Source organism: Eschrichtius robustus, chromosome 19 (genome assembly GCF_028021215.1).
Source record: "Eschrichtius robustus isolate mEscRob2 chromosome 19, mEscRob2.pri, whole genome shotgun sequence".
Taxonomy (NCBI): Eukaryota; Metazoa; Chordata; class Mammalia; order Artiodactyla; family Eschrichtiidae; genus Eschrichtius; species Eschrichtius robustus.
This window is the reverse complement of record NC_090842.1, coordinates 64,436,107-64,452,269: the sequence shown is the minus strand read 5'-3', so window position 1 is coordinate 64,452,269 and position 16,163 is coordinate 64,436,107. Positions and strand designations below refer to the sequence as shown.

General features: G+C 41.4%; 1 protein-coding gene across 5 annotated transcripts in view; it reads left to right on the top strand.

The window, feature by feature from the left end:
- Positions 1-1,152: 1,152 nt before the first annotated feature.
- The window catches only part of LOC137752993 (zinc finger protein 577-like), a 30,569-nt gene continuing 15,558 nt past the window's right edge, over positions 1,153-16,163 (top strand). For 2 of the 5 annotated variants that reach the window (XM_068527931.1, XM_068527934.1), the window contains exons 1-4: positions 1,153-1,383; positions 8,414-8,770; positions 11,653-11,779; positions 12,519-12,614. In XM_068527931.1, coding sequence (XP_068384032.1) covers positions 8,756-8,770; positions 11,653-11,779; positions 12,519-12,614 — 238 coding nt within the window. In that variant the 5' untranslated portion in view covers positions 1,153-1,383; positions 8,414-8,755. Of the gene's footprint in view, positions 1,384-2,649; positions 2,740-5,176; positions 5,237-8,413; positions 8,771-11,652; positions 11,780-12,518; positions 12,615-14,665; positions 14,712-16,163 lie in introns of those variants that run through there. The other 3 variants (XM_068527932.1, XM_068527933.1, XM_068527935.1) reach the window with 3 other exon arrangements.

The following is a 16,163-nucleotide window of genomic DNA, read 5'->3' as shown; positions in this document are numbered from 1 at the left end:
ATTTTTGTCTGCGTTTATACTTTTCATATTTCCAGCACCCAGACCTGTATTTGCCACAGAGTATGCATTTTATAAACGTCTGCTGGGTCAATAAATGAATGATTAACCCCTTTACTTCGAAGGTTCTCTGAGCCAGGTTGTACAATTATAGGGAGTGGGGCTTAATCAGTTGGGCCGCAATACTTAACAGAATCATTTCCCTTTCTCAGAGCTTTTTTTTTTTTTTTAAATAAATTTATTTATTTAATTTTATTTTTGGCTGCATTGGGTCTTCTTTGCTGCGCGCAGGCTTTCTCTAATTGCGGGGGCTTCGCTTGCTGCAGAGCACGGGCTCTGGGTGCGCGGGCTTCAGTAGTTGTGGCTCCCGGGCGCAGGCTCAGTAGTTGTGGCGCACGGGCTTAGTTGCTCTGCGGCATGTGGGTTCTTCCTGCACCAGGGCTCGAGCCGGTGTGCCCTGCATTGGCAGGTGGATTCTTAACCAGTGCGCCACCAGGGAAGCCCCTTTCTGAGAGCTTTTGCTTTAAAGTATTTCCCGTCTTTGTGGAAGGCCTGGCTCTTCCCACCGTGGTAGGGGGAGCCACGCTTCTCCGCAGCCTCAGCCCCTTTTGCCGGCCCCTGATGGACCGTGTTCCCCATTTCCCTCCACACCAGTCAGAACAAGAGCTGTATAATCCTAAGTTTTGTCCACTCTCAGATCAAAGCTCTTCTCAGCGGTTCTCTAAACCCTACAGTGGCCTCAAATGCAGCTTCCTCCAACACCCCCTCCAGCCAGCATTCCACTAGCCGGTTCTCCTTCAATTGTTGCTAGGCTTGGCTCGGGTCCCCCCCCCACCCCCGAATTTCTTTGAGATGGTTGCGCTTCTTAGTTTCTCTTTATCCTTTAAATCAAAGTGCCTTCATGTCCGCGACCATCTCTGCGCTTCCTGCAGAGAGATCCGGGCAGGCTTGACTTTCTGAGAAGCTAAGCTTTTGTGCAGCGCCCCTGGCGAATGTTACAAAGTCGGGGCCCAATGGGTCAAGTGACCTGGAAAGGGGGTGAAATAGGTCGTTTTCAACAGCTTCTCACCGTTTTTGACCTTCCCGCGGAAGGCAGGAAAAGGAAAACCTCCCCCGTGGTTCGGCAGTGCGTGGAAAAGCGGCGGTTCCCGGTAAAGAGCCTCGAACCCGGCGCGGAAATATTGCGTCATAGAAGGACCGCGACGAGCCAGATTCCGAATCTCTGGAACCGCGGCTTTTGGACCTCGTCGGCCACCATCCTTTCAGCTTCTGAGAGTCGTGTCCGCCGCGGGGGTTGATCGCCGGGCTACTGACATTGAGGCAAAGTGTTTAGAACAGCGGTATCGTGATTTGCCTCCAACGGTGAAGACGGAGTTCATCCATCAGGTCAGTGTCCGGTTCTGGGCGTGTCTCGGGGTGTTTTGTTGTTTTTGTTCCAAACGACGTAGAGGTCAGTGTTGGGGGGAAGCGAGCGGTGATCCTCGCTGGGGTGTTGTGTGTTAGCGGATCAGTCGGGGAACCCGTGTTGAGAGTTCCCCATGGAAAGGGAGGTCACGGGGTTCCGTGTTGGGACGAGAACTTGGGAGGCTTTTTGGAGAGTAGCGTCTGGGGTGGCTGAGGTTGGAGGAATTGGGAGTCGTATCCGCGTTGGGGACAGCGTTTGGGGAGCTTATCGCATATTTAATTTAGAAATGGGGTTTCTGGTCCTCTTGCGTCCATGTTTACTGTATATTCCTATTGAAAATAGATTTTCAGGCTCATCCCGACCCAAGTAATGACATTCTCATCCTCCTAAATACGCCTCCAGAAAACAACTCTTGTTTAAATTTAGTACATCTCATTTTTAGCGCTGGGATCAGGTGTGTAGGTATTGATATGATTTTATATATTTTTATCTAACCTCCTGTCATAACCATTTCCATATTACAAACTCTGGAAGTTTTCTTCTTTCTTTTCTTTTTTTTTTTTTTTTAAATTTTTATTTATTTATTTATTTATGGCTGTGTTGGGACTTCGTTTCTGTGCGAGGGCTTTCTCTATTTGCGGCAAGTGGGGGCCACTCCTCATCGCGGTGCGCGGGCCTCTCATTATCGCGGCCTCTCTTGTTGCGGAGCACAGGCTCCAGACGCGCAGGCTCAGTAATTGTGGCTCATGGGCCTAGTTGCTCCGTGGCATGTGGGATCTTCCCAGACCAGGGCTCGAACCCGTGTCCCCTGCATTGGCAGGCAGATTCTCAACCACTGTGCCACCAGGGACGCCCCTCTTTTCTTTTTAAAAAACTGTTCCAGTTATGTTCCATCAAGTGGGTGTTTTGATTGAGGTAGAACTGATGTAGATCTAGGTACTACACTTTCAGGAACACGTGATGGATTTCCTCTAACTCAAGTTTTTTTTTTTCTTGTTTCTTTGACCAGCTGTGATTTTTTTTGTATGTGTCTTGGACATGTTTTATTATGTTTATTTGTAAATCGTTTACGCTTTTGTTGTAACTGTAAATGGTGTCATTTTTTCCCCATATGACCCCGCTCCCTCTTTTTTGTTTCTTTTATGTAATGCACAGGAGCAAAAATTAAAAAGATATGCTGATTTTGTCACCTCATTCCACTCACGTTATTACTGATAGCTTCAAATTGATTACTACATCTTTTCTAGTTGAGCATTTTTGTCATCTGCAAATAATGTTGACCAGATAGCAAGTGATGGGACTGAAGTAAGAAGAACCTGCTTCTGCCTCTGACCTGGGTAGGTTAATCACTGAAGAAGTTGTGAAGCTTCATTAGTTGTGAAGAAAGCTGTCATGGTTCCCACTTCATAGCTGTTAGAAAGATTAAATGAGCAAAAGTTCTTTAAGTACAAAGTGTAGTGCATGGCACATTGTGTAGTCTGAATAAATGGTACCTGCACTTTATCAAGTTATTATTCTTTCTCCAAGGCTGCCCCACCCCCAACTTTATTGAGATGTAATTGACATAAAACATTCTGTAAGTTTAAAGGTGTACAACGTGTTGATTTGATACACATATATTGCAAAACAAACCACCATAAGTTAGCTAACATCTGCATCATGTCACATAATTAGCATTTCTTTTTTGTGGTGAAAACATTGAAGATCTACTTTTTTTAACAACTTTCAAGTATATAATACAGTAGTATTAACTGTAATCACTATGCTGTATATTAGATTCCCCTCAAAGGCTTTTTAATTTTATTTTCATTCATAATTTCTTTCTCTTTAAAATTTCCTTTGATTTATGTTGCTAGATTTCCCAATATCTTATATTCCTAGAAGAAACCATACTTGTTCATAATGATTTGTTCTTTTAACATGGGGCTGGATTCTATTTGTTAATATTTTATTTAATATTTTTGCATCTAGAAATAAAAAGATATTTTGGATTTGCTTCAAAAATAATCTGTGGGGGGGAAATAATAATCGAGTGGCGGTGGGGAAGTGAGTGGTGGTGTAGATAAAATTGAATTAGATTTGAGTTGATAATTATTGAAGTCACATGATGGATGCGTGGAGTTTGATTATACTGTTCTTTGTTGGGGTTTTTTTTGTAGAAGACGTTTAATTATACTGTTCCATCTTTTGCTTGAAATTTTAAAAAGTTTTTGTGAAAATTTATAGGTGAAACTGATCTGTACTTTTCTTTAAAAGTTTTTTTCAAGTATAACACTAAAAATTAAAGAATAGAATATTACAGCACCCTAGAAGCCCCCACCTCATCCTAATCTCCTCCCTCCTCTCTAGAGGCAATTATTATCCTAAAAACATCATATTAAATTTGCCTGATTGTTAACTTTATATAAGTGGAATCATACAGTACATGTTCTTTTGTGTCTGGCTTCCTTTGTTCAATATTTTGTTGTGAAATTCATCTAAGTTATTGCATATAGCAGTAGATTGTTTCTTTCCATTGCTATGTAGTATTCCGTTGTATGACTATACCCCAGTTTATTTATCCATTCTGCTATTAATAGACATTTGGCTTGTTACTGGCTTGTGGCTATTATGAATAACGCTTATGTGAACATTTTTGTACATGCATTGTGGTGCTGTTGGATATATACTTAGTAGAATTCCTGAAGTATAAAGTATGCTAGATACAAGGAGAAATGACAAATGCTCAGTCGTAACAAGTACTTGTTAATATACCTGCCTCAGTAACAGAGACCAAGGAGACAAAAAGCCAGAAGGCTATAGATTAACAGGGGCCAGCAAACTTTTTCTGTAAGGGGGTAGATAGTAAATATTTTAAGCTCTACAAGCCCAATGGTCTCTGTACCTATGCAACTCCGCCACCGTAACATGAAAGGAGCCTTTGAAAATACATTAAAAAATGGGTGTGCCTGTGTTCTAAGAAAACATTATTTACAAAAACAGGTCACCAGCCCACCAGTGCTGACCCCTAAAAGATTAGAATAACATGATTAAAAAATTGACCAATATAAAACTCTTCACTGAACAATTTTTCTCAAACGCACATAGAACATTTCTAAAACATTACTGTATGGTGGGCCATAAAGCAAGTCTAAACAAATTTCAAAGGATTGAAATCATACAGAATATTTTCTTTAACTGTAGTGGAATTAAGCTCTAAAGCAATACCAAAACAACACCTAGAATTTCCCCATTTGTTTGGCAAGTATGCCATAACCCATCTAAATCATCCATGAATAAAAAAAAATTACAGTGGAAATGTCTAAATTGCATTTTTAAAATTGAGATATAGTTGAGTGAATTGCATTTTAATAATAATCCTACATGTCAGTTCTTGTTGAATTCAACTAAAGGAGTCAGTGGAGGGAATTTATAGCCTCAAATACGTATGTTAGAAAAGAAGGAAGGATGAAAATCAATGAAAAAACATCTATCTCTATAGTTCTCTTTCTTCTAATCTATCAATTAGTACTTTGAAATGCCTGCTTCATACAATTAGTTGAGAAACTTTTCATCGTTTTCTGTGATGTGTGAGAGTTTACATAATATCGGCATCATCTGTACTGTACAGATTAGGTAGAACTCATAAAGCCCTAATGACTTTTTTCTTCTTTTTTTCATGGAAACTCACAGTAGAGAGAATGGTATAATATGTACCCATCACTCGGCTTCAGCGTGACCAATCGTGCTCATCTGTGCCACCACCACTTTTGTTTTTCCTCTGGAGGGTTTCATAGCAAATCCAAGGTTTCATGTCCTTAAACTTGTAAATCTTCCAGTATGCATCTCTAACTGGTAAGGTCACTTAAAAAATTTATAACCAGCAGGTTGTTTTCAAATGTATCAAAGTTAATAACAATTCTTTTATTTCACCCAATACCCAGTCCATATTCAGTGTTTTTCTGATCATCTCAAAGTTGTCATTTAACATTGGATTGTCTGCATCATGATCCAAGTAATGTACGTGCGTTGCATTTGCTTCTTATATCTCTTAGGTCCCTTTTATTTTATTTTATTTTAAACATACTTTATTGAAGTATAGTTGATTTACAAAGTTGTGTTAATTTCTGCTGTCTAGCAAAGTGATTCAGTTATACGTATATATATTCTTTTTCATATTCCTTTCCATTATGTTTTATTACAGGATATTGAATACAGTTCCCTGTGCTATACAGTAGGAGCTTGTTGTTTATCCATTAGATCCCTTTTATTCTATAACAGTCCCTCTTCCGTTTTTTCTTTTGTCCTCATGTCTCTTAATATGTTGCGCTAAGAAGCATACAGCATCGTTAATGAAGGATTCTTGCCTAAAATGTTAAATATAGAAGTAATCAAACCTCTAATTTAACTACCCAGTTTCTAGGAAAAATTGAGAGTAGGGGAGGTGAGGAAGGATAAGGAAGCAATCAGCCAAATCCCGAAGGTAGTATATCCTATGGGACAAATGACTTGTTCCCTTCTGCCCTCCCTCCATTCCTTCCAAAGCATATATGGTTATTGACTTATAATGACTTGGCAACATCTTTACTTTTATTTCAAGTGGGGATTTTTTTAATTTAAAATTTTAAAATTTTAAATTTTAATTTTCATTTAAAATATTTTGTGCTCATTGAAAAAGATGTAAAATTCACATCCTAATCTATTGGACCGACCATAATAATTTTTTAAAATTTATTTATTTTATTTATTTATTTTTGACTGCGTTGGGTCTTTGTTGCTGCACGCGGGCTTTCTCTAGTTGCGGCGAATGGGAGCTACTCTTATTGCGGTGCGCAGGCTTCTCATTTGGTGGCTTCTCTTGTTGCAGAGCACGGGCTCTAGGTGTGCGGGCTTCAGAAGTTGTGGCGCACAGGCTCAGTAGTCGTGGCATGCGGGCTCTAGAGCGCAGGCTCAGTAGTTGTGGCACACGGGCTTAGTTGCTCCGTGGCATGTGGGATCTTCCCGGACCAGGGATCAAACCCATGTCCCCTGCATTGGCAGGCGGATTCTTAACCACTGAGCCACCAGGGAAGCCCCTACCGTAATAATTTTAACATTGTTATATTTCCTTTTGTGAAATACAGAATCATATGATATGTAATGAGTAGAAATGTGCTTTGTTCACTGAGCTGTATATTATGGACATTTTTAATTTCAGGAAGTATGTTAAAATTTTAAATTATTACAAGGTTTTCCATTAGATGGATTATAATTATTCATTCAATTAATCGTCTCTCAGTGGACCTTACATATGTTTTGTGAACCTTACGTATGTGTTTGCTCACTTTGCCACTCTTTTCTTTGCATAAATTCCCCAAAACAGAATGTTGGATCAGAAGCGATTTTATTTTGAAAATGTTCAGTACATAATGTGAGAATATCCCCCAGTAATATTCTATCATATAATACTTACAGTATTTATCTAAAGGAGTGTTATCATTTTTCATGTCATTTTCATGTCAGTTTCAAGCACTAACTAAACTCTTATTTTTCATTATTGTCCATTTCAATTACTTGGGTTTTCTGGGTCTATAGTAATATTGTGCAGAAGGTTATTTAACTCTTTTTTTTCTACTGTTAACAAGTGCTATTTGATTCTTTTTTCTAATTGCATTTGGAAGCATGGTCGGACCAGTGATGAATGAGAACAGTGATTCTTGCACCCCTTCCATGCTTTGTAGGAATGCTTACAAAGTGTCACTGGCTCTCAGTTGGGCATATAAAGTGTTTAATGTTCGCTTTGTTTTTGTTTTGCTTTAAATCTTTTTCCTTTTTTCTTCTTTAATTTTGGAAAGAGATAAAGCGTTATGTATACAACTAAAATGTCAACTCCAAGTCCCAACTCCATTCCTTCCTCTTCCTCCCTAGATGTAACCACTAACTTGGAATTTTACATTATGATTATTTTTGGACTTTTAAGTGTGTGTGTGTGTGTGTGTGTGTATCTACAAACAATATATAATATTTTTGTGTGTTTTACAAGGTTACATAAGTTATGTTATACATAAGTTATGTTATGGGGCTGCCTTTGCATTCCTTGTGTGGAGGGAGCTGTCTGGATGTGCATAGGGAATATGACAAGAGCTGATTCCAAAGGCCCTGTTTTTGCAACTGTGACTGTATGACCCCCTCACAATATGATACGCCAGGGAAGTTTAGTTCTTAAAGTGCCTGAGAAAGAGAACAAGTTTGTATTGTGAGGCTGTTGGAAGAAGGAAGTGTCATAATGGAGAGAGGCAGATATGAATGCGGATTCCCACATTGCTCCTGAGGAAGGGTGTTAACATGGGCAACACGCTGCACCTGACCAAGCTTCAACTTACTGGTGTTTAAAATTGGAGATAATAATGAAGACCTTACAGAACAGTGTTGAGGATTACGTAAGATACGGCTTGTGGTCTGTTAAGTACCTTGATCTTTAAACTGGGATAATTGCCTCAGTACAGTGAACAGAAAATTTAGATGTATGTGGACTCAGGTGGTTTTAAGTCAGTTTCCAGAGCCACCTTTTTTTTTTTAATTTTTTTTATTGAAGTATAGTTCTTTTACCATATTGTGTTAATTTCGGCTGTACAGCAAAGTGATCCAGCCATACATATATATACATTCTGGTGTTTTTGTATTCTTTTCCAGTATGGTTTATCGTAGGATATTGAATATAGTTCCCTGTGCTATACAGTAGGACCTTGTTGTTTATAGAGCCACCATTTTTGTACTTTATCTTTCCTGAAATGGATCTACGTGACAAGACCATGAGCTGCTTTTTGTTTCCCACCTCCTCTTCCACATTCACTCTCTTCCAACTTTACCAAAATAAAAGGCATTCCTGTCGCCCATTCCATATCTTCCTGTGGGGCACAGCCCCACGATGTAAACGCTTTCATAGGGTTAAAGAGACATGAAATATTGGGGCCTTCTCTTAGTGTAAGTCCACATAGCAAGGGAGAGCTCTGGTCCCAGGCTCAATGGTTAAATTTGCTCTTGAATCCACAGGTTCTGGTAATAGAAGAGGAAGAAGGAACATTTCAGTAATAGAAGAAGAAGAAGGTTCCAGGCTTGGGAGATCATCATTTCTGGCAGCAGCCTGACCTGGGATCTCTGACCACAACTTCCAGGCAGGCCCACAGAGGTAGAAGACAGAATACCAGAACACACCCTAGAGTTACATGCCCTTTTTTGTTTTGTTTTTTTTTTTTGGCCGAGCCCCTCGGCTTGTGGGATCTTAGTTCCCCGACCAGGGATTGAACTCACACCCTCGGCAGTGAAAGCGCAAGAGTCCTAACCACTGGACTGCCAGGGAATTCCTGACACGCCCTTTCTTAAGAACTGGAGAAGATGATCAAGGTCCAGGTGAGGTTTGTTTTATCGATTTTATCCTTTGTTTCCCGGTGGACTTGTGGATGCTTCTAAAAAGGTCTGGTGAAATGAGAACAGTATATGTTGATAAAAATCAGGATCTGTTGGAAAATAAATTTAGCCTGTAATCTTAAAATCAAGGCAAGTTCAGAAGCAAGATATGAGGGCCCTAGGGTTCGTACAATGTTCTTAAGGTTGGAGCCTAGGTAGGTGACTGTGTAAGACCCTTGGGTTGCCTTAGTTTCGAACTTGAGTCTACTTTTCTTGGCAGCCATTATAACAGGAAAAATGTGAAACGTTACATGATTTGCATTGTCTGTGAGGAGGAGGCACACCAGTTCTTCAGGGGAAGTACACATTTCACTGGTCTTCAATCTTTTTTTTTTTTTTTTATAAATAAATTTATTTATTTATTTTTGGCTGTGTTGGGTCTTCGTTGCTACGCACAGGCTTTCTCTAGTTGCGGCGAGCGGGGTCTACTCTTCGTTGTGGTGCGCAGGCTTCTCATTGTGGTGGCTTCTCTTGTTGCAGAGCACGGGCTCTAGGTGCGTGGGTTTCAGTAGTTGTGGCACGTGGGCTCAGTAGTTGTGGCTCACGGGCTGTAGAGCGCAGGCTCAGTAGTTGTGGCGCACGGGCTTAGTTGCTCCGTGGCCTGTGGGATCTTTCTGGACCAGGGATCAAACCTGTGTCCCCTGTGTCCCCTGCATTCTTAACCACTGCACCACCAGGGAAGTCCGCTCTTCAATCTCAAGAAATTTGCTAGCTCTTCAGAGACGTTTTGTGATAGACAGAATTCTCATTATCAATTTTGTAATAAAGCCCTAAGATGTTTCCTCTGGCTTTTTCTTATCGTGTTCCTCGGACTAGGCATGCCAGAGCAGAACTCAGTTGGACAAAATTCTTCTAAAGCAGTGTGCCTTGACACTAGAGCCTTCTAATAGTCTGACTTTACCCAGGAATAAAGCCTGGATTATCCAATAGAATGAATGGGCTGCTTGACCTTTGAGTGGTCCTCCATGAAGAAGAATTCTCTCAACCAGATTTTTGTTATTGATTTGGCAGGAGACAGCTGACAGTTCCATTCTTTGCAAGCAGCTTGGTGTAACAGATATTGATGAAAATTCTCCCTTTATATCTTCTTAACCCTAGATTCAAAAAATGAGGTCAGAGCCAATTATTCTTGGTTTGGTCTTTGTATTTTAATTATTCAAATGATACATGGCTACATTGGCATGCAAGAGATTCAAGCACACAGAGGTATCTGCACCAAAAGAGAATATCCCGTTTTACCTTTTCTTGCCAAACTCCCAACCCAAAGGTTAACAAATGTTAATAGTTTGGGTCTCCCACCAGTGTCTTTCTATAATTGATGTGTGGTAAAATATATCTATATTTACATTTACATTAATTTCCATATATATTTTTATATATGCATTTTTATATGCATACATATGTGTCCTTATACATATATATTTGAATATATTATTAAGATTTTTCACATGTCTGGGATCATACTGTATGTACTATTCGGGGGCTTGATTTTTTTGATTGAAGGCCATTGATACCAGTATATTTAAAACTACCTCATTGAGGACTTCCCTGGTGCCACAGTGGTTAAGAATCCACCTGCCAGTGCAGGGGACACGGGTTCGATCCCTGGTCCGGGAAGATCCCACATGCTGCAGAGCAGCTAAGCCCATGTGCCACAACTACTGAAGCCTGCACGCCTAGAGCCCGTGCTCCACAACAAGAGAAGCAACTGCGATGTGAAGCACATGCACCACAATGAAGAGTAGCCCCCACTCGCCACAACTAGAGAAAGCCCGCGTGCAGCAACGAAGGCGCAACACAGCCAAAAATGAATAAATTAAATAAATAAATTAAAAAATAAAAATGAAAAATAAGTCTACCTCATTGATTTTAATGTTTGCATAGTATTTCATATCATGGAGGTATAGCATATCCTGTCTGCCTCTGATGGATATCTGAATTATTGATAGATTTTTCATACTTATAAACAAAGACATTCTTACTGCACAGTGTTTTTTATTTCTATGCAAATATTATTTTAGTACTTTTTTAGGCTGGGATGGACTAATTTGTAGAATTCCATGGGGCAGTGGTTTGAATGTTTGTGTTCCCCCCAAAATCGTATGTTGAAATCTTAAACCCCCAAAGATGATGGTATTAGGAGGTGGCACCTTTGGGAGGTGTGTAGGTCATGAGGGTGAGGCCTTCACGAGTGGGATTAGTGTCCTTATAAGAGAGAATGCACAGAGATCCCTCTCCCTTCCACGTGAGAACACAGTGAGAAGGTGCCCACTACAAACCAGGAAGCAGGCCCTCACCAGAATGCAGCCACGCATTCACCTTGATCTAGAACTTCCCAGCCTCCATAACTGTGAGAAATAATTTTTCTTTTAATATTTATTTATTATTTATTTGGCTGAGCCGGGTCTTAGTTGCGGCACACGGGATCCTCGTTGCCATGTGCAGGATCTTCAGTGCGGCGTGCAGGAGCTGTAGTTGCAGCATGTGGGATCTTTAGTTGTGGCATGTGGGCTCTTAGTTGAGGCATGCAGGATCTAGTTCCCTGACCAGGGATCACACCCGGGCCCCCTGCATTGGGAGCGTGGAGTCTTAACCGCTGGACTACCAGGGAAGTCCCAATAAATTTGTTTTCATAAGCTACCCAGTCTGTGGTATTTTGTTATAGCAACCCAGGTGGACAAAGACACGTGGTCTGTGGTATGTGAAACAGTCACAGTCACAGTGCACATGATTTGTCACGGGGAAGATGCGCAGAACGTGTTCCCGTCCCTCTTTTCCACACCATTTTATTCCACCTCGGATTGCACTGGAATTTGTTATTACAGGCATCTTTGTCATTCGAGGACGTGGCTGTGGCTTTCACCTGGGAGGAGTGGCAGTTACTGGACCCATCTCAGAAGGACCTGTACAGGAATGTCATGTTGGAGAACTACTACAACCTAGTGTCAGTAGGTAAGGGCAGTGTATGGTCAGGCCGCCCAAGATGGCTGTTCTCTTGCTCTCCGTCCATCCCCTGCTTGACCAGTGCCTGCTTCGCCTGAACCCTACTCACGTGACTGACCTTCCTGCATCCTTTGCTCCAGGCCCCAGCTACTGATCGCTCTAGCTTTAGATCAGAGCATCTCTACTCTGATAGGCTATCACAGGGGTGGTGAGGAGCCTGCCCTTCTGCTGGTTTCCCTGGTAACCAGTGAGCCAACCTGACGTCAATTTCCCCTATAACTGGTAACACACCCCCCACCCCCCACCCCCAGCGCAGACTGCCGCCATGTCCTGCCCGCCATCTACCGCACATGGTGGGGTGTCGCTCCAGGACCTTGCTTCAGACACATAAGCTCCCCCATCCATTAAACCATGGATGTCTCTGTCTCTGACTCCAGGCTCTTTCTTCAGTTTTGAAGCTGGGCAAGTACGGCCTTGTAGGCCTGCAGGGTGCAGCCCAACAGGAAGCATCACAGTCGTTGCCTTTTCTTTCTCATTCAGTGAAACCTGTAGGGTTCCTGGAATATTTCATGGTTTGGACTAAAGCATCATAGGTTCTAGAGCGTCTTCTTTCCCTTTCCGAGTTAAAGGTTTTTACTTTACCAAAGTACGAAGGGTGCGGTCCCTGAAATAGAACTTTCTCCAGTTTTCGTAGTTTCCCCACGCTCAAATGCTCGGTGCCAAGCGTTCTGTGATTTCCCATTTACAGGATATCAGACTCCCAAACCAGATTCACTGTCCCAGTTGGAACAAGGAGAACCCCCATGGACGGTAGAGGGAGCAGGCCAGAGTCAAACCTATCCAGGTGAGTGAGTGACAACCAAGAAGATGGGGAGAAACGACATGGAAATTCCAGTTGGTCAGTGAAGGATTGATACTTCTGAAATGCTGTCTAGAGAACTTTGCTTACACCAGTTGGTGGCCCAGAAGCCTAACACCTTTCTGCATGTTCTTTTTTTATTTGGCCATGCTGCGCAGCATGTGGGATCTTAGTTCCCCGCCCAGGGTTTGAACCCGTGCCCCCTGCAGTGGAAGCGTGAAGTCTCAACCACTGGACCGCCAGGGGAGTCCTGCATGTTCTTTATTAGGGCTGTTCTTCTTTGCCTGCCACTAAAGGATGATGTCTTCCTTTTTTTCAGTTTTCTGGATCTGACTGCAGTTTGTCTCATCCAGGACCTTGAGGTCTTAACCTGGTTCCATTCCCCCCAACATGCTCCCTCATGCCTTCTCCTTTTCTTTGTCTGCAGGGGCCTCACTTCCTGTTCTTCACCTTACCTGCTATGAGATACGTCTCACTACCTGTTCACATTGCTTTGCACTTAACGCTGCTCCCTACCTCTGCAGTATCCCCTCCCCTTTTGAAAGGGCTGATTAATATCCTTCCGTGACAATCCACCTCAGCTTCATTCATCTGAAAACCACACACCCCTCGTCTCCCAGGGCACCTCTGTCTACTAGTTCACCCTCTGCTTCCCCAGCTTTCAGATTCTGTTGTTTTTTTTGTTTTTTTTAATCTTCTGTTAAAAGTTTAATTCATTCTTAAGGCCTAAGCTTTCTGTTCTCTGCTGGAGGGTCCCACATTGACTCCTGCTAATATATGACCTGCACTCTAATCATCTGTGTGTTGCCAGGCACCAGGGCCTCTGCCCTATGATGCTCTACTTCCTGTATGTGAAACCAGAACCCTCCTTTCTCCCAGATAATGTCTTCACCATCAGAGTGTGTATTCGTATATACGGAAGATTTAACCTCTCTGCACTCTGACAGGTATTCCCACCTCTCTTTCTATAGTCTGATCTGCCCTCTCATTCTATATTTTGCCTGCACCCAAGATATCCGTCCTGTGAGATCCTTTTTCCTTCACCTTCAGGAATGAGATCTTTTTTCCTCCTGGTGAATCCTTTTCCTCCATGTGCATTTTATTTAGGTTCTCCCGTACTGCTCTACACCCTGGTGCCCGGTCACCTTTGAGTTGCCTTGAGTCTTTCCTATTTACTCTGCTCTATATTTCTGAAGGTCTCTGCTGTTCCTATTGAATTTTGTTTTCAAAAGGCCTTTTGGAAATTCCACCCTCTCAGTTCCTCTGATGGCCATGATGATATAGACTTGCTTTGTTCCAATTCCTACATATATAGGTTGATTTCAGTTTTTCTTTTAGCTCCTTTTGAGGTTCTGGTTGTATTCCTCTGTGGATAGGGGGCATGAAAGCAGTGGGACTTGATGAGAAAACATGAAGAGTGAGAGTTGGTTGAGAAAACAAGAGGGCCACATTTATTTTTTGAAGTTGAGAAGATAAGAACCCAGCCAAATAAAAAGAAAAACATTGGGCTGTGGTAGGAACAGGGTCAGAAGATGTCCTGGAAACAAGTGACAAAATTACTCCAAAGAGGAGGAAGTGATCTATTTTACTGAATGCCACAGATTATGTCAAATAACCCGAAGACTGGCATCTACACATTTGATTATATTGCATTTTTACATCCAGATGCCGCCTTCTTTCACTCTGAGTTCTCTTTTTCTGTCCGTGAAGTTCAAGTGCACACTCGGAACTCCCTCTTTCCTGACTTCCTATCTGTTTTCGTATCTACACCGCACTAACTCAGTCCTGGTCGTATATTTTATTGTATTGTTTTACTGGTTGGTATGAGGCTTTTTCCATATAGAGGAAAGGGTCTGTATCTTATTCTTCCTTACTTAGCGTAACCACAGAATAATTCACTGACAGTATCACTTGCATCCATTTATCACATCTTTCATGAAAGCAGGTTTGGTGGTCCCCCACCCAACCCCTGGGTGCATGGCTTGCCGGATCTTAGGTCCCCAACCAAAGATTGAACCCGCTCCCTGGGCAGTGAAAGCGTGAAGTCCTAACCACTGGACCACCAGGGAATCCCCAAAACAGGTTTGGTTTGGTTGCATTTTGGTTTTAATTTTGTTTTTCATCAGGGATGTGTGTGAACTATGTGGGAGCCTTTTCCAACTACAGGCTCTGTCTCTTGAGATTCGGCTTCTGGTTTGCTAGGTGTGGGGAGTGACCGGAGCCTATGAGGTATTTGAAAGGCTTGCCAGGCAATTCTGCTTTGATCCCTGTCATTGAAGAACCACCACTCTAATGTGCTCTGAGGGAGATGCAGATGAAATAAAAGACAAGTGTAAAAATCTCTGTTGGAAAGGGTTGACGTAGGTGCATAAAATTCTAAAATTTTTAGCATTTGATTATGAGGTATAGACAAGGATTGATTTACAAAATCAGAGAAAACTGAGCTTTGATAAAGTGTTACTGAGAGGATAAAGTGTGCTTCTTTTTGAAAGCATAATAAAATAATTTCTGCAAGAAAGAGAGCTGGGTTTTAAGTAAAAATGTTGACAGAAGGCCTTGTGGGTCAGTAATAATGTAAAAAGAAGACTTTGGAGATGGAAATGAGGAAAGCAGTGTGGGAGATTCTTAATAGATTGGCCTGTAGGAGACTGTCTGCAAGGAAATGGCTGATTACTCTGGGTTTTATGTTAATAATTGGCTTAGAAAGTGTGATTTTGGTTTTGTCTTGTCTTTTTTGGCTAGTTCTAGAGAGTCTTTCTTGATAGCTGGGTGGTAACATTGTAACAATGAGAAAATATAGCTTGGAGTTCTAGGATGAATGAAAGGTAAGGATGATGAATGTTTTCTTCGTCCTGGATGGGAATGATTCTTCAGAATCTCTTCATTGGTGGGTGACAGAGATGATGTAGGAACAGAGATCAAGGAAGAATCTGGCATTAGTGGAAGGTAGAAAATTTGGAGATGAGTATATTAAATATATTATAATGGCAAATACAGGATATGATGGTCTATACCTGTGCTGTCCAGTGTGTTGGCCACTGGCCACATGTGGGCTACTTAAATTTAACATTTAATTAAATTTAAATTTAATTAACATTCAGTAAAATTACAAATTTATTTCAGCAGTCAACTCTAGCCACATTCAAGTGCTCAACAGCCATACATGGCTAGTGGCTACCATATTGGAAAAAACAGATATAGAATATTTCCATCACTGCAGAAATTTTTATGGGGCAGCTCTGTATACAGTTACAATATGATTGAAGAAGGTGGTATTTCCACCAGTCAGTACATGGGATGTGGGTAGACGGCCCAAGGACTTATTTTTAAATTTCAGATGGTTATATGTGTGTCTGCATATATTAGATCATGTGAGGTTGTATCATACCTAATAGAAAGTTGGAGTATTAACTACAATATTACTATTAAATAGGTGATTGGTGTCTTAGAAAAGTCATTTTGGTGTGTAGTCGGAATGAGAGGGGAACGATTTAGTAACAAGGCGATTATTGAATATTTTACCTCAGTACTCTT